Source organism: Takifugu rubripes, chromosome 17 (genome assembly GCF_901000725.2).
Source record: "Takifugu rubripes chromosome 17, fTakRub1.2, whole genome shotgun sequence".
Classification (NCBI taxonomy): domain Eukaryota; kingdom Metazoa; phylum Chordata; class Actinopteri; order Tetraodontiformes; family Tetraodontidae; genus Takifugu; species Takifugu rubripes.
Genome location: NC_042301.1, coordinates 1,408,429 through 1,426,390, shown reverse-complemented (window position 1 = coordinate 1,426,390; position 17,962 = coordinate 1,408,429). Strand labels below are relative to the sequence as shown.

Genomic DNA, 17,962 nt, shown 5'->3' with positions numbered 1-17,962 from the left:
CCTGCAAGGTGTTAAAAAAACTGTCAAAGATCGGGCGAAAAAAACTGACTCGGAACTCCTTTAACTTATTCATTGTTTTATTATTATTATTAAAAACAGTATTGCTAGTTACATAATTGGTTCATAAATGAGAATGTGCAAGTTGAAGAGCCAAACTTGAAGAGCCAAGGCGGATTATGTGGTCCAGAATCAAACTTTTCCATTTGTCTTCAGGTAACTGATGATTTTATTGTCTCCACTTTGCATTTTGTCTAAGATATTAAGTGTTCAATCAAAACAGGAAGAAAGGTTTGCATGTTCACCCAGAGCACCCAAAACAATTAAAACCTAATCAATATATAAAAAAAAAGAAACACATAAAATTAACAAATATTCTCTGGTATATATAGTTTAAATGTGCTTTTATTCTTATTTTATTCTCCACTTTACAAAATAGTTTCTGCTCTGTGCCTTCTCCGGGGGACTTCCTGACCTCATCCCTCGCTTTCCTCTCTTCTCCCGTTAGCGTGCACTCGAAGGCAACTTGCTGTGACAAAAACAAGGCGTTTCCTGCTGCGTTCCGACTGGTACCAGTAAGGAAACACACATTTACCCCCCTCTAGTGCTTCGTTTAATCATCCCCTCCAGAAGTACAGTAAGTATCTACATCTCACTCGGCACTAAGAAAATGCGTCCTGCTACAGAAAAAGCACTGTACTTAAGCAAACTGGGCAAAAAAACCCTACTTTTGTGTAGTGTTCTCACCATTCAGGCTACAGGTAGCAGTCACTAACACAGAACTAGGCTGGACTTTTAATACCTTATAAAAACAACCCCAGTAAAACCCAAATCTTACATTCACACAAGTACAGACGCGTTCCATCGTCGCTCAAAGTAGAAAACGGCTGAATCAGAGAGTATAGTATTCACAACCAGTCGCCTCCGATTGGTTTCCTCTGACAAATCGACGGGATCCGTCCCGACCACGTGAGGCACTCCAGTTACAAACGTGACGCTTTTGAGTCGGGCAGATTCCCGTTTGCCAACATTCATGATTAGAAAGCTGCAGGAAACTCAGGATCTCCATCAGAGCAATTACAAACTGAAGGGGCTCCATTTCAGAAACTACTGGAGATACAGAAGCCACCGATTCTGATTCTATGGGGGGGGGGGGGGGTCTCATGTGTATAGGTCAGGACCAAAGGCAGGGGTTGCAGCCTGCACGTATCATGGCAACGCATGAAAAAAAAGGGTGTGCGGAGATCTTGTGTTAACTGGCAGCAATAGTAGTGTCACTTGGCACGTTTCTGTCATACAGAGCAAAGAAAAGAACTATTACCAAGCAGGGGCAGGAGCATAACACACGGCAGACTGGATTAGCATCATACCTCAGTGTCAGGCGGGGGGGGGGGGGGCAGCTCACGTAGGTCAGCGTTTATACGTACAAATTCTGCAAACGTGTCCAGTTTTTGTTCTCAATAATTTAGTCTACAGGTCAGATGAAGCCACAGCCTCCGCTCTTTGGCAGAGAGTTAGTGTTGTCCGGGGACATTGTAGTGTGGTTGCCATGGTGATACGATCTAGTGGTTAATATTGCAGTTCTTGGAGGCCACGAAGCGGCTTTAGTGTTTTGTCCAGTTTGTCCACAGGGAGGGAAGATCCACGCCGGTTGGTCGGCTGCAGGAATGTAACCAAGCGGGAGAAGGAGAGAGAGAAGCTGCAAGAGACGACGGAGCTGAGGAGGGACGGGGCTTTGCTCCAGCAGGCGTGTGGCGCTCCCCCAGGGGCAGCTCAGCAGGGGCAGTAGGTGGGAGGAGGCTGCCGTCTACTGATGCACACCATCAGTTTCTCTGCAAGAGAAGAAGCCGCACAGGTGAAGGAACCCACCGCAGAGAGCGCGGCGGGAGGCACGGCGCATTTAAAACGGCTTAAAACGGACAAAATGCAGCCCTTCCAGGAAGTGACATCATCGCACCAGCAAAAGTGCTGCGTAGACACGCGTCCCCCACTGGAACCTCGTGTTTTATCACGTTGTATCGATTAGGAACTTTCACAAAACCTAAATATGACCCTCGTTAAACGTGTACCCCCCTGGAGGGGCTAAACGTGTACCCGCCTGGAGGGGCTAAACGTGTAGCACCCTGGAGGGGCTAAACGTGTACCCCCCTGGAGGGGCTAAACGTGTAGCACCCTGGAGGGGCTAAACGTGTACCCCCCGGGTGGGGCTAAACGTGTACCCCCCTGGAGGGGCTAAACGTGTAGCACCCTGGAGGGGCTAAACGTGTACCGCCCTGGAGGGGCTAAACGTGTAGCACCCTGGAGGGGCTAAACGTGTACCCCCCTGGAGGGGCTAAACGTGTGCCCCCCTGGAGGGGCTAAACGTGTACCCCCCTGGAGGGGCTAAAAGCAGAACACACTTATACAACAAGAGAACAACAAATTCACGTCTAGACAATGAAGTTGCTTTTTCTCACCAGCAGGGGGGGCAAAAGTGCAGTACAGGGAACAAGGCTAAGCGCTGATTTTCCAAAGCTATGGTACGAACACAACATGAGCCGTGCTGTGAGTCAGCTGGAGCAGCCGTTGGGACGAACATGCCATGCTCTAACATGCAGTGTGACAGCACGTGTGGCCTAACCATTGTATGAATCCATGAGGGGCAAAGAGGCCTGCCTCTTCCCATACATCCCTCCCTGGGAAAGACAGCAAGAGCGTGTGACAGAAGAGAAACGGACAGATGACACAGGGAAGAGTCGTTTCAAGAAGCGCACATTATAAAAGAACCCCAGAGGAGAGGGTGGAGAAAAAACAGGACAGATAGAAGGAAGAAGAGAGGAATGAAAGAGTTAAAAAGAGGAGTCAAACGTTAGAAAAAGGCACCTCGGTGAGAAACTATGTGGAAGTCACGGATGCTGGCACGGTGCGTTACCGGGACATGCACGGACATGCTGCCTGTGGGCGTGTGTGACAGCGTCTGTTCACACGCTAGCAGCTTTAATAGGAGAAACCAATATCTGCGTGGCCCATAAATTTTGAAGAGACCCCGTCCCACACGATTGACCAAATTCATTCGTTCGTCCTCTTTGCTCCCTGCAGGCCGGCGCCGTGCGTTCAGGACGCGGAAATCTGCTTCCACGCCGATGTTATCGGTTGTCGGGGGCGATTACTGGATTCTGCTGCAGCCGGATCAATTACTAATGAGCCGCGGTCAGCGTCGTGATGCCGATGGAAGATTCCAGAGCCTCCAGCTGAAAATCTCCTCACAAAGTGTTTCATCGGGCGCGTTCGGCCTTTATGAGTTACACAAGTGTTGTTTTCTTTAGGGGAGCGAGGGGATCGGTGCGCCGCCCGTTTACCTCCACTCTGTCTCCGTCCAAAGGTGCGAGCGTGTCCTCCAGAGTGTTCCTCCTCCCTCTCTGGTCTAGTGACGAGTAAGCGTCTGGAGAGGACAGGGAGCACGTTTTCAGGCCGTGTCGTGACTGGAGGGTTGTGGGTGCTCGTGTGTGTGTGTGTGTGTGTGTGTGTGTGTGTGTGACACTTGCCTGGTCCGAGGTCGTTCATGGGGATCATTTCTCTGTCCCCTTTACCTCCTGTTGGGGGGAAAAAGCCAGTATCTGTACTGTAAAAGGTTTTCTTGGACACTCTTCACTCACAGATCCATCAACTCCAATAAAAACGTGGGTTCTTCCACATCCTGACCGTTGTTGATGAGCGGCAGGGTGCTGTCCTCATACCCTCCGTTGGCCCTGGTGTTGCTGGGAGCGTTTAAGTTGACCATGAAGTCCGTCTTCTTCCACCCGTCCTTCTCCAATGTGCGTCGCAGGTCCTTGTAGCCCCACACCATCTGCAGCGCCAGGCCCGCCACCCGCACCTCCCGGTCGGAGCGGTTCCTGGGGACCCCGGTGGAGAGGAGAGGACTTAAAGACGAGGTGTAGTTACAGTAACCACGGGGGCTGAACCGGGGCCTTACCCGTCCTTGTTGATCAGCACCAATCTCTCGATGCCCTGCGAGGCCCGGAGAGTCTTGGCCGCGTCCACTCCGGACCCCAGAACCTCCAGGAGCGTGCTGAGCACAGACACCACCGTCTCCTCTGAGAGCGCCCGCACCGGCTGACTCTGACCCCCACCAGGCAGGTTGGCCACCAGGTGAGGCACGGCGTGTTTACCTGTAGAAACAGCGGTTCAGGCCCACGTCCGGGTCATCCACGCAGCGCACCCTCACCACTCTCACCTAGCAGGTCTTTGTTGCGCGCGTCAATGGCCAGGTTGCGGAGCGCTCCGGACATGGCTCGGACCACGCGGTCGTTGCCGTGGGCCAGCAGCTCCGTCAGGATGGGCAGGCCCTTCTCTTGGCGCAGGATGGCACGGATGTAGCGTCCATACTAGACACAGTTAGGCTTTATTAAACCAGCAACCCTGGCCACCTGACTGCTAACCTCCTTTTTAAAAATATATATATTTATATATACCAATAGCACTAAGAATCTTTCCTGAAGACGTCTCCCATTACAGTCCTCTCAGTTATTATTATTTTATATTATTTACTATGACATCACTCTGTATCTGAGCTTTAAAGTGAAGGTTCACCTGAGCTATGATAAACCAACCGGTGTCTAATTATCTGTTTATGTAACTGGACCTCACTTTTGTTCATAAGTCATTTGAAATTTGAAAAAAAAAAAAAGACAACATTGAACCAAGTGTTCAAAAAGGGATTATTTAAATGTAATTTCAGTGATTTTCCTGTCAAGCACTGATAGATTTGTTACACTGACTTCCCAATATGATCAAAAAGCATCATAAAACAATCTTAAATATTGTGGTTGGTCATTATTTTGCTAGGGTGTGTGTGTGTGTGTACCTTAACCCCAATAAATGTTGGTTCTAACATTATGGAAGCACTTTACAAGAAATCTGCTGCTTCTCTGAGACGTGAGGGCTGAAATCCAAGAGTAAAACAACAGTTCTTACAGTCCAGCGTCCAGCACACAGGTTCTGAATGGCTCCAGCTGAGGCTTCCAGCACGGTCGGGTTCTTTGACTCCTTCAGCAGAGACGTGTAGACACGGACCACCTCTGGCTGGAACAGTAGCTCATAGCCTGTTGAGGAGTGGAGGGAGGGAATAAAAAGAGCTAAAGTCTTCTCTAAACCGTGTCATATACAGTGGAAGCGTTAGCTACCTTTAGCAGGTGTGGTTCTCTTTGGAATGTCTATTATGTCCGCAACACCATCGTCATCTTTCCCACCTGGAATCAAACGTTTAAAATAACATGTCGGATGCAATATTCTGAGTTTTGGGGATCTGATGTGGTTTGATTAAAACATGCCAAGACTAAGACGAAAGTTACGTGTTTGTTTAGAATGATTTAGCTATAAAGGAGAGAAAAGGACACGGAAGTACAGGAAGTGCCCTGGCAGTCGGAGCTAAAGCTACATCAACAATGGCAACAGGCAGCTGAAGCAAAGAGCAAACATATAGAGGCAAGAGCTTACCTTTGGAAAACCACTCATCTGCAGCCCAGCCCGCAAAGGAGGAGGAGAGAAAGAAGGGAAGGAGAGGAGAGGAACAAAAGCACATGAGGAAGAGAGAGCATGGACAGTAAGTCAAAGGGAAGCAGCCATAACGGAGCCACCACTTCCAATCCCAAAAGCACTGAAACTGAACACACACCAGCGCCGCCACGGCTCAGGTTAATGGACACACACACATCAAACAGCGGTTGGCACCACATTTTTTAAAAAGCCGTTAAAACCAGTTTGGAAAAATCTGTTTTCACTTTGACTCCTTTAAAAAACGATACAGGCCTTGATTTCACGTTCAGGAAGTAGGCAAGGAGTCACAAACCTTTTCCTTTACGGGAGCTGAAACACCCCCCTTTCTGGCTGGAGGGGGCGGGGCCCTGGTTAATGGGCACCGCTTCTTGATAGCGCTCAGAGCCGGGGATTTCATGGTGCACGTGGTACGACAGGTTCCTCAACAGACACATGCAGTTCTCGATCAGCTGCAATGAGAAAAACATAGCGCACGTTTCGTCAGGCGAGCGGCAGAGCTGCGCAAGCCGTTTAGAGCGGCGTTCACCTTATTGTCGACATCTTTACAGTCGATCTGGGACTGCACGATGTACATGAGCGAGTCGACCAGTCCCGTGCACTCTCGCAGCTTCCTGCGGGCCTCGCTGCGCTCTGAACTCACGTTTCTGTGGAAGAGGAAAGAGGAGACGAGGGGAAACAAAGCACGGATTAGCACAGAAGAGCTGGTGGAGAACAACCTATAAATGGAAAGGATTTGAGAGGATTTGGGTCCTTTCAAAGAAACTAGTGGTAAAGTTATTGACTTAAAAAAGAGAACAAATCAGTGAGGTCACGTTACAATTCTGGACCATTTAAAATAAATATTCTCAGGCGTAAGAACTGAAGTCCGGTTGGATTCTCTTAAGCTCAGGATTCCTGACTGAGAGCATTCATCGACGTTCCCTGGCTCCGTCCTCCGTTCATCCCCCTCACGAAGAAACAACAAATTGTCCAGAATGACGGGTTTGTTTCTCCCTGGTCTGTTTTTCCTTCTCGTTCTCCTTCTCTAACAATACCAGGACGCACAGCAGGGGGCTGGATTTCACTTCACAACTCAGGAAATTCACGTCTCGGCCAGCGGAGGCAAATCACGACAACAAACCTCAAAAAACAAACTTCCTCACTTTCCACTAATGTTCTTTTTTGTTTAAATCATAAAAAATGAAAGCAGAACTCAACGAAAGTGTGAGAATGAACAAATCCATTCACTTTTTCCAGCTTTTCCACAGCGAAACTATACATTAACACAAAAACTGTGAGGAATGTGTTGTGAACAAAGATAAGAGGCGAGGAAACACTGTTTACACTGCTGGTGTCAGTGCCCCCCGGTTCCCTGGCTCAGAGAATTCCCATTAAATCCAACACACATGAACAACGGACCCCGGAATTAGGGACCGTTAATCAGGCTCGGCACCCATCCATCTATCCTCTACCCCTTATCCGGGGTCGGGTCGTGGGGGCAGCAGCCTAAGGAGAGAAGCCCAGACTTCCCTCTCCCCAGCCACTTCTCCCAGCTCATCCGGAGGGATCCCCAGGCGTTCCCAGACCAGTCAAGAGACATAGCCTCTCCAACGTGTCCTGGGTCTTCCCGGGGGCCTCCTACCGAGGCTCGGCACCCCTCCCAACGGCTCTGATGGTTGGATTTATAGTAAAGGAGAAGCTCTTTCCCGGTTCCACCCCAGGGCTCCATACCTGAGGCAGCCTGCTGTGTTGGTGAGGGCCGTCTCCCACTCCAGATGCCTGGGCTTGCAGTTCTCCTCGCCCCCTCCCGCTCCGTTGCTCCCCCTCTCCCAGCCAGAATGAGGTACGAGCACTTCGTCAGAGAGGGCGTGCAGTGCATGATCCACGATCTCCATCTTCACAGAGTCGTGGGACGACAGGTTCCACAGAGTGCCTGTGAGGAAGCAGGAGCCTTTCTTAAAAGATTGGTTTTCATTCCTAAACCATAGAAAGTAGAGAACACGACGGTTTGCAGCTTTTGCCCAGTCAGGGCTCAACATTCACGCTCAAGCACTTAGTTGGGAAAACGCTTGTGAATCAGCCTGGTTAATTGAAAAATGTGTGCATTCCTTTCAGGATTTTGATGTTGTTGACTCGGAAGAGTGGCAGGAAAACGCGTGTGACCCTTTTTGGGACGTCGTGCTCGTCTGCAATCATTTGCCAAAAGTTGAGGGTACTGACATTCTGGTCTGAACCACCATAAAAGGTGCCAGTGGAAAGAGGAAATGAGGCCTTGGAGACAATGACCCCAAGCATGAGTCCTACAGAAGTCCAGATGCTGTGCAGACATTCTCACATGCTCCAGAGGAATTTTTCATACACTTGGGAAATTCATTTCCCCCCTCAATGCCCAAATTTGGACGTTTCCTCCTGCCTACCTTGCTGGGGCGACGCGTTCATGATATTTGTTATTTACAGCCCAGTAGCTCTTCACTCAGACCACATGTTGTGGCAAAAGGATGCAGAGAAACGTCTCCCACCTATTTCCTGCCACTTTGCAGTGTGATGGGTCGCGAACCTGTGATGGTGTCGGTGAGGTCCTGGTCACGGGTTTTCCTCAGCAGCCTGACCAGTGCAGGAACTCCATCGCAGTTCTTAATGGCAATTTTGTTGTCGGGATCTTTGCCGTAGGAAATGTTCTTCAGCGCCCCACAAGCTGCGTGATGAACCTACAACAGAGGCGCAGCTTTGGCTTATGGAGCTGTTGGCTGTGATGAAGCACCACTTTAACACAGCATTTATTCTCCTGCTCCTAATAAATGTCACACTCCAGTACACAATTTACACCAAATCTTGGCTCTGGCACTCATGCAATTGTGTCCATGGAATGATTGAACGTTCCACTATCAAGTTATTCAGAGTTTATACAGTTTTGTTAATAATTCGTGTGACTTTTTGGTTTCACGAGGCAGTTTTATGCAGCATCTCTTCCAGACAGAGAGCGAGGCGGTTGTGTTGGCAGAGCTCGCACAACTGCTTGAAATGGTTGAGAAATTTAAAATAAAATTCCCTTTTTGACTGGAGAGGAATGAATGATGTGGTCTGCTCTGGTAATACTCGTTTAAACATCAGCAGACCGTCGCCACAGTCGGTGCTTAATGAAAGGGAGTCGCAGAAAAACCACAGGCTGTTTTGGCCCAAACCGTATTTAGCACAAATGTTGACCTACGGGATTTAAACACAAGTCAAATATGCGCTTATTATTGAAAAATGCCTATTTCACTTTTACATGCAGCTGGAATTAGTTGTGAGTCTCAAACTGAGCTCAGATCAGAACAATTATCTCTAACGTTGACCCCACCTGGGTCGGTCAGAACACAATAAAGCGAAGAAAGAGCAGAGTCGTGGAGGGGAATCAGCAAACTGACCTCTTTGTTTGGGTTGTCAAGCATAGAAACCAGAGCAGGAATGCCTTTCAGGCGCCTCACCTCAGACTTGACCTGCAGAACAAAGATAAAGATGCAGCGGTTCACTAAAGAAAAGCTGAAATGTCATGAGAGGAGCAGAGCAGCCCCAGGACGAGTGCTGGGCCTGGTGGGGCAGGTGGTCAACGCGTGCCAGGACCAGCAGAACATTCCCCCTGGAGCTGAGGAAGGTCTCACCGAGGCCTCCCCAACCCCCACCTGCTACTGAACTAAACACTCCTGACCACCCCTGTCCTGACCCCACCCCTGTCCTGACCCCACCCCTGTCCTACTGACAAGAACAAAGACCTGGATGGGGACTTTAGAAAAGACAGCCTGAGGTTCCTGGGTCTACAGGACCTCCTGGTCTGCCAGTACCACGGTGGTGGGGAAGGAGACCCAGGAGCTAAAGGTCACTGAGAACAGGGACAGATTCAGGGACAGGTTCTTCCCAAGAGCTTTCTCATATTTGTATTTCGTAGGAGCGATTCTACTCCGACGTCAGTGACAATCAGCCCAGGGACAATCTGCAATTCCACTGTAGCATCAATAAAGAAGAAGAATATGAGGCTGCACGAGAGCGATAAAGAGTCGACACAGTTTAAATGGAGCATTTTGCAGCCTGTTTTCTTATCCGTCTGGCAATAGCAGAACTTTGTGTACCTCTACTGTTGGGGCATCTTCTATCACAGAGCACGCTGTAATCACATCTAGACACCGTTGAGGACTTCTCGTCCTTGAGGTGTCACCTCGACCCCAGTTACCCGCGATATAACTGACTCGGTCTCTCACCTTATCGTTTTTAAAACTGAGATGTTGCAGGTAGGCGGCGGCGTTGCTTTTGACAGGGTCCAGCCTGTAGTTGAGCATGGCGATGACCTCGGGAAGCTCTGGTTGGCGCCAGCCACCAGGGCCCGGTCCTTTCCTCAGAGTGCTGTCCAGGGAAGCCATGCTGCCCCTCTCCCCCTGGGCCAGTGGTGCTCCCCCCCAGTAGTACATGTCGCCTGGACCACTCATGTCACCATCCAAGGTGCCCTCATAGCTCCTAAAGAAGCCACAAACAATCTCAACTCAAACATCCCGTGCGTACAGAGGGTGTGTTTTATCGTGTAAATCCTACCCAGCCCTCCGTGGTGGCCCCTGGGGGAACGCGTGATGGTTGCGGGGAACAGTGCTAAAGTGCAGCGGGTGGCCCAGCCCATAATCAGGCTCGTCAAAGCCCATGCTGCGCTGATCGTCCTCCAGCCCGTATGGATCCGGGACAAATCTGGGGATGGCGGACAGCTCCATCGCACTCCCCATACGTCCAACCTACGCGGTGAGAACACATAAGCAGCAGGCTCCTCGAAGTCTGAAGCCACTAACGAGCCAAAGCATTAATCAAGGCCCGAACGTTGAGCCAACCTGTGGCTGAGCCGCATAAGGGTCCAGCTGGTTCCGGCTGTGAGCTCTGTAGCTTGTATCCAGGGTTCTGTAACCGTCTGGGTGAACTGGGTGGACAGGCCTGCGGGTCGAGATGCAATGACGGTCAGGTGATTCCCACCCAAGCCTGGTGGCTCCGAGCACAGGTGAAGCTCCACCCACCTGTAGCGATCGTCCATGTGAGCGCTCCTGTTGAGGCTCGCGTAGGCATCCGACGGGGGTCCTGCTCGGTAGTCGCTGTAGCCCACAGGGGGTCCGTAGTGATAGTTGCGGGGCACGGTACTGGGCACCACGACGCTGGGTCCCTGCCTGTACCCCACAGGTGTGGTGTACCCCCCCATCCCTGTCACCGAACCACCATCCAGGGAGAGCGTGTCGGACACAGAGGGGATGACCGTGCGAGTGGTGGTGGTCTTTATCACCTTCTTCACCTGAAAAGTGCAAAAGCAAGTTAATTTCACCTTTTTATTTTGAGCACTTCCCTTTCGGGGGGGTTATTACCGTGGTTTCCGTACGCCGCGTGGTCCCGTCTTCCCCCGTCTCCACAGAGACGATGGGAGGGGACTCCTGGGGGTCCTCTTCCACCATGTAGGTCTCCTGCACCATCTGGCCCGGCTCCATCGCAAACTACATGACACATAAACAGCGGCGTCAGGACACGGCTCCGGAGATACGGTCGGGGCCGTCCCGTTTGGAAGATAGCGGCGAGGAGGAGCGCCAGCCGCTTACGTGATGTGACCCGTTGGTATAACTCTCGTTCAGTGTCAGCCTCTCTACGTCTGCATCACAAGGAATGCGGCCGTTCTACAGAAAAACGGGGGGAAAAAAATACATTTGCAGCTCACCAATGATCACAAAAACGGCCACCGCAGGTCTCAAAAGCATCCAATTATTAAATTAAACAAAGAGAATTCAGACAGAATAAAGAATGAGATGATTTGACTCTGAAACACATTCACAGTGATGGAGGGAGGAAAAACAGCAGCCTGCAAAGTGTGAAGGAGACGGTGACCCAAATATCCATCTTTCCTCGTGGAGTCCCTCCACCTGCACGGCCTGCTCTCACCTGAGGGCGTGGCCTACTTCCTCCCGCCACCACACGGGGGCGCCCTGTGCGCCTCCAACAACATGGAGGTGGATCCTGATTGCTCAACGCTGATTTAGAAACACGACAGACCGGTCTCTCGCCACTAAAGCTAGGAGATTCACTCTAAATTAATCAACCACTGGGACGTAATGAATAATTGGAGCCAGTGAAAATCAAACACAGCGTGTGTGAAGGTTAAAAACCATTGTTTTCACTTTAGGGAAGAGAAGATAGAAAGTGCTGGGCAGGTGTGAGCATGTGGGAACCTGTCGGAACACTCTGGTTGCGCTGTGCTGCACGGGAGAGTGGCAGAGGCATGCCGAAGCCTCCGGGCTATGTAAACACAGTAACAGATAACAGTGCTCACTGTAACACATGCATCCCAAAAACTCGCTGGGACAAAGATTCGTTCAGGTCACACGGGCTCCTTCACAGCTCCACTGAAGCCAGACACATAGCTACGTCTATATGGAGGAGGAAGTGGATGAATGTAAAGGTTGGCCTGACCGGGTCCAAGCCTGAGGCTCACAAAGATGCTAATTCTCTACTTAAATAGCCTGAGCAGCACTACGAAAGCCATGAAACAGGCCTCCAAACGGGTCGATATTCTCCAATAATGCAAAGACAACCGACGCCAGGTCACGTACGTACACGCGTGCATGCACACCGTCGGACAAGTGGGGACAAACGCGATGAATCCAAGAGGAGTTGTGACGAAGAGGTTTGATGGCGGGAGGGTGGAGTTCAGATGGAAACAGGGGTGGTTGCTGGGGAACCAGAGGAGATGGTGAAAATGCAATGCACAGGGTGGGAATGTGTGGCGCCGGGTGTAAATGCCCTCCTCAGACGGTACCGGAGGGACCTCCTGCTGCACCCTGAGGAGGCATTTACCCCCGCTCAAGCAGGTCCGAAGGGATGGGATGAGAGTGACCACAAAGACAGCGCTGTGGGCGAATCCCACACACTTTCCTTGGAATGCGTGCATGAGGAAGAGAGGAGAGGGGGACCGTGGGGGCATTTCCGCCATTACCTGCATGTTGGGGAGGGGGCGGGGCAGGGTGCCAGCACATGACCTCCGCTCCTCCTCCAGAGCTCGGCTCAGCATCTCAAACTGCCTCTCCTGCTCCCGCACCGAGGCCAGCAGGGAGGCCGTGCTCGCACACTGCTCCATTCACACGCTGAGAGTAGAGCAGAGGACAGGACAGGGCAGAGTCAACACCAGAACCTTCACCCAGCACCAGGACCCGCTCCAGGGACAGAACCCAGCAGGCGCCGATCAGAAGCAGCCCACCCGCTCACGTTAAAGCCCCAGCAGAGCCCAAGCTTAAAGCCGGGTGGCGAGAGAGGGAGAAGGTGACGGAGAAAGGAAGCGTGTTAATTCGAGGAGGGAAGATCGGCAGCAGACGCCGGGAAGTGGAACCGTCACCGGTTATTAATAGACGAGATGTGAAGAAGCTTTAGCACGTTCGTCAGCTCGTTAGCGCTTCGTTCCACAAACGCAGAGGAGGTGAGGATGCAAAGGACAGACGAGGGTGCGGTTAAGCGTTCAGGGTTCAAAGGGTAAAACAAAGGGTTCGGATATAACCGGGATATTAGCTGAAAATGAGCTTAAAAAGACAGGTGGTTCAGGCTGGAGGAGGGGGTCCCCCTCTCCTCATACACCTCTAAAGCTAACACACAGGAACTTTGCAGGTTCTGCATGCACGTCAAGACAAGAAGAAGCTCAATAAATCCCTCATGGAAACAAACGATGGTTCGAATTTTACCCGTCAGGAGATCAGAAAAGAAGTTTCATACAAGACACAGCCAAGAAAACAGGGAAAAGAATTCAAACCCACAGCAAAGACGGCTAAAAGGTGGAATCAGAATGAGCTGCTAGCCTCCCCGCCAAGTGTAAACAAGTGAAAATGGTCTTTTATCCGCTATCACAACCTATTTAGAAATGATTATTAGGCGCTGCTAGTTATTGCTGTTCTGTTTAACAGTATATTCTGTTTATTTTAACAAGACCAACCGGGCGTTAGCTTTGAGCGTTAGCTTTGGGTGTTAGCTTTGAGTGTTAGCTTTGGGCGGGGATAGTTTCCCATCAGCCCACTTGTGACCGGTTACTTATCAACTCCAGAGACTCCCGGAAGCTGCTGCCTTGAACTTTGACCCGACCCGCTCAGCGAGGGCTTTGGTTCCGATGTCTGTTCTTCCTCCCCGCCGTCCCGTCAGCATTAGCATCCCCCCCCACATGAGCCTGGTCCCGCCCATCACATAAAAGGAAGTTTGTCCTGGTGACTGAGTGCTTGTTGGGGGTCAAAGGAATAAGGGTGAACTGAACTGACCCCCCCCCCCCCCCGTGTGTGTGAGCGAGCCACTTCCTGTCTGGCCTGATAAGGAGTCCTTCCATTATTCATTGTGCTGCTGTCAACCGTCTCTCACGCCACTGTTGCTCCTTCCTCTGATCCAACGGTGACGCTGCCACAGACCCAACAACCACATTCTTAGCGGACAAGTTCAACAGATGAGCCATCAGGCCTCCGTCGCAGATTTAGACAGACCGTTTACACATCAGAGAAGCCGGCAAACGCAACCTCGGTTTGTCCTCCTGGGGGGCGGTTTGGTGCGCGGACGAGCTAGCATCACCTGACCGGATCACCGGAAAACGGAGCTGCTAGCAAGCAACACACAAACGCTCGCTCAAATCAAGCTCCTGACTTCCTGGACACACACGTTATCGACCAATCACCCGACAGGACGCCGCGGTTTCTTTGGAGGATTAAACCCTCTCTGCGGGGACGCGAACACGTGCACACGCGCGCTCTTAGGCCATCCTAAAAATGCTGCTGTGGCTTGGCCAAGCACAACGCTGACTCAGCTGCATCTGAATGGTCACACAGAGACGTTGCCTCCATCTGTGTGTGTGTGTGTGTGTGTGTGTGTGTGTGTGTGTGTGTGTGTGTGTGTGTGTGTGTAGGCATGCCAGTGCTCACATCCAATAACTACTGCTTTTGCCATCCTAATCTGACCCATCACAGCACTGTTCACCCTCTCTTTCTTTCTCTCTCTCTCTCTCTCACACACACACACACACACGCACAGACAGACACACACACACACACACACACACACACTTTCCAGAGACCTCTGTAAGGCCGACTGGCTCGTCTATGGGATGCCAGCTTACTATTCTTAGCAAGGAAATGTGCAGAGGCTGTTACACAGGGGAAAGAGATCAGTCGGACTGAATTCAGAATTGCCCTTAGACTGGAAACCACTAGGTCTCCACCCCCCCCCCCCCCCCCCCCCCCCCCCCCCGCCCACACACACACACACAGGACCAGTTTAAGACGGGGCCAGTTCATTTATGCGTCACACACACGTCACATCAGGTAGGAAAGAGAACAAACGGCAACACAGGCCCCCGTTGTGGATCAGTGCATCAGTTGACTGCGACCTTTGACCTCGTCACAAGATTAGACGTCATTTCAAACCGTTTTTAAGGTGACCGCCACGCCACGGCGAGCGCCCGTGGGCCCGGGCCGGATAAATCTGGCCACTTTGATTTCAGCCTCGTCGCCGTTCGAATGAAAACGGGCACCTGGTGGAACCGTTGGATGCGGATAGAGGAAGAAATAAGGCTGACGGGAGGAGGAGCGCACGTTCCAAACCCAGCTTTTGTGTCTGTGTGTGTGTGCGTGTGTGTGTACGTGTGTGTGTGCGTGCGTGCGTGTGTGAGACACACCCATGGTGGCGCTGAAAGCCCGTCATTACAGCCTCACAAATGATAGCCTTGTCTGCAACAGCCCGCTGAATAGCTGGACTTTAGCCCCTATAGACAGAGTGGATAGAAGCTAATTCAGGGCAGCAAAAGGAAGCGTTCAGCTCTGGGGGGTGTGTGTGTGTGTGTGTGTGTGTGTGTGTGTGTGTGTGTGTGTGTGCGTGCGTGCGCGCGCCTATTTTCCTCGTCTTAGAAAGGGGGCATTTCTGAGCAAACATCGTGTCCGAACTTGCTCACTATCGCTTCCATCTCTGTTCCAGCAGCCTGGAGCAGACGTGCCTGCAGGGGGTTCTGGGAACTATGACAAGCATGTCCACCTTGCAGCGGTTCCGGCCGATCCGGCTCGGATCCACCGCGGCCCCATGTGCAGCCCAGCTGGATCCACCTGCTGATCCAGGTGTGGTTCCGCTGCAGAGTGGTTAAAGAGAGGGACCCAACACGGCTGCCGCCCCAGCACACCTCACACATCCGGACCTACGCAACAGGTTCTTTACGGCTGCTCTCGGAACCAGGAACCAGTCTCTCTGCTCCGCCTGCAGACCGCACCAGCGCTGCCGAATCACGGAACCGCCTAAAGCGGCTTTAAAGAACCATAGTGGACTCAAGTCCCACGGAGAATCACGCCTCCGAAGCCCCGAGAGGCGCCGCGCACACGCAACGTTTGCGGGTGGAGGGCGTCTCAGGTGCGCAGGGAACCGAGCCAACCGAGACTGGACTTTGACCCCGGACCTGCGCTCTTTTGCGCGGAATTCCGGATTCATTGCGGGCGTCCACTTTTTTTAAAAAAAAGCCCTTAAAACCCCCCCCCAAAACTCACTGAAAATCCGAATTCTTTTGTGTTTACAGACAGTCGAGTCGGTGAACAACGACACCGCTCACGCACGGTGCGCGGAGTCGGCGAAAGTTGAGACCGCTCCGCGTCCACGTTGCAAAGCAGCACAACTAAATCCCAAATCCCAAAGTTCAGACGCGATCTTTCCACGCGTTATTCATTAAGCTAATGAGCGCAATCAGCCAGCGCTGCGTAAATTAGCCGCCGCTAGCCTGGCTAGCATAATGCTAACGCTAACAAGTTCGGGACTTTTTAGAGTCGCGCCTCTCCTCCTGCATGATGGCGACAAACTACAGAAACGACTGAAAGGAGCAAAAGACAGACAATTACCGCTTCCGGGGCCTCTTAAGCGTCTTTTTCAACGTCCATACGCGTGAGCGAGGCGGGTTCGGGCCTAGCCGAGTGCCGCTGCGCCGACACGGTCCGAAGCTCGACCCGGACGCTCGGAGAAGTGGGTCGATGCGGGACGACAAAGGCAGCCCAGCGGGAGCCGACGCGCGGATCCGGGCGGACGGTCCCCGGGGAGGCGAGAGCAGGCGGCGGTCGGAGAAAACACCCACCTCTGAGCTTCCCTGCCGCGGCTTGTTGTTCACTTGCCTCTGCTCTTCCTCTCCGCTGGGGGGGAGGAGGAGGAAGCGGAGGGGAGAGAACTCATGGGGGGCGTTCATCATCCATGCACGCGGAAGATTTAGGCTTTATTCTAAGAATAAACAACCACTTTTTTCTCTATAGAGACAGTAATTTCATCATACACTTGCGATTTAGAGTAAAACAACCCATCAGTTGTTTAAATCTCAATCCATACAGGTCGCATGTGTTTAAACTATAACGATCATCACACTGATCCTTGAGTTCTCCTGTTTTGTTGTTGTTGTTGGTGTTGTTGTTTTCTTGTTTTGTTTTAGTTAATTTTGCGTATTTTCAAACGTGAGCCGAAGGGGGGAATTAAACACCGTCTTTGTCGCCCTCTGGTGGCGGAGACCGTTGCGACACATCTTGGTTTTGTCGTTTGATTAAAATCGTTTTGAATCTTTTAGTCCTGTTTCCTTCACTTCTGCACAGATGGATACACACCTTATTTTTTGTTAGATCCATTATATTAAAGTTATCTCTTATTTGCTTTCACCTTGTTATATTCCTTATTCTTGTTATATTGTCTCTCATTATTTAATGTTTCTTATTATTTGCCAATGCTTAATGTTCATGATGCTTGATATGTCAACTCGAACTTCTCTGGTCGAGGGCGACAGAAATGCGGTGGCTGTTGGAGAAGTGGCCTTGACTGGAGACAGAGCTGCAGGGCCGAACCCAGGAGGTGGGTCAGGGTCAGGGCCTGACCCAGGAGCTGGGTTAGGGTCAGGGCCTGACACAGGAGATGTTCTCTTAATCTGTCTGATATAGAAGAATGTGCTGTTTGTGAGCTAAGCTAATCAAAACAGTGAAGGCCTACGTATAATCTCACCATTATGATTTACAGTCTCTTGCTCTGTTGGAGACCTGCTATCTTGTGTTTTCCCCCTCCCTTAGACACATTTGACTTCTGTAACTAGGGACCTCCTAATCTCAATAAAAGAAGGATGGCGGAAGTTGTGCGTCAGAACGTGTTGGAGATCTGGAGCTGAGCACATCTCTCCGTTCTCCTTGCAAGTAAACTTCTAAACTGTTGTCTTTGCCTCATTTGTGTTTCTCGTGTTTCAGGTTGTTTGAACCTAACATTTTTTAACCCAGTTTCCTCCGATTAAATTAGGTGGGACATTGGTCCGAACTGGGGCTCCAAAGAAAATGTGGGTCCACAATCCGTCCTGGAGTGGTTATTGGGGAGCATGTAAATGGGTAGATGTTTCAGTTCATGGTGTCTACGTGCATAAGTAGTTCAGCCAGTGACAGAAACACATCAGAGC

General features: G+C 51.1%; 1 protein-coding gene across 6 annotated transcripts; it reads right to left on the bottom strand.

The window, feature by feature from the left end:
* Positions 1-59: 59 nt before the first annotated feature.
* On the bottom strand, positions 60-16,759 carry ctnnd1 (catenin (cadherin-associated protein), delta 1). 6 transcript variants are annotated; one of them, XM_029851444.1, is made up of 23 exons: positions 16,622-16,722; positions 12,494-12,641; positions 11,106-11,180; positions 10,878-11,003; positions 10,539-10,807; positions 10,359-10,458; positions 10,075-10,265; positions 9,747-9,999; positions 8,919-8,990; positions 8,069-8,219; positions 7,243-7,444; positions 6,059-6,176; positions 5,825-5,981; positions 5,473-5,490; positions 5,160-5,225; positions 4,951-5,078; positions 4,211-4,361; positions 3,950-4,145; positions 3,679-3,869; positions 3,522-3,569; positions 3,336-3,418; positions 2,618-2,672; positions 60-1,829 (listed from the first exon to the last, which is right to left on the bottom strand). In XM_029851444.1, the coding sequence occupies exons 2-23, from the start codon at positions 12,632-12,634 to the stop codon at positions 1,771-1,773; spliced, it is 2,850 nt and encodes a 949-aa protein (XP_029707304.1). In that variant the 5' UTR covers positions 12,635-12,641; positions 16,622-16,722; the 3' UTR covers positions 60-1,770. The 6 variants fall into 6 exon arrangements, with proteins under 6 accessions (XP_029707304.1, XP_029707303.1, XP_029707306.1 ...); XM_029851443.1 differs by having other exon boundaries at positions 16,392-16,688; XM_029851446.1 differs by lacking the exon at positions 12,494-12,641 and having other exon boundaries at positions 16,622-16,759.
* Positions 16,760-17,962: the final 1,203 nt, after the last annotated feature.

What these genes read in the sequence shown, in the direction of transcription:
- ctnnd1 (XM_029851444.1), bottom strand. Translation starts at nt 12,634, where the DNA reads ATGGAGCAGTGTGCGAGCACGGCCTCCCTGCTGGCCTCGGTGCGGGAG. An exon ending in TGTGTGCTGGACGCTGGACT is followed by an intron (nt 4,362 to 4,950) that starts GTAAGAACTGTT and finishes AACTGTGTCTAG; the next exon opens with TATGGACGCTACATCCGTGC. An exon ending in TGGACGGAGACAGAGTGGAG is followed by an intron (nt 2,673 to 3,335) that starts GTAAACGGGCGG and finishes TGTCTTTCCCAG; the next exon opens with GGAGGGATGTATGGGAAGAG.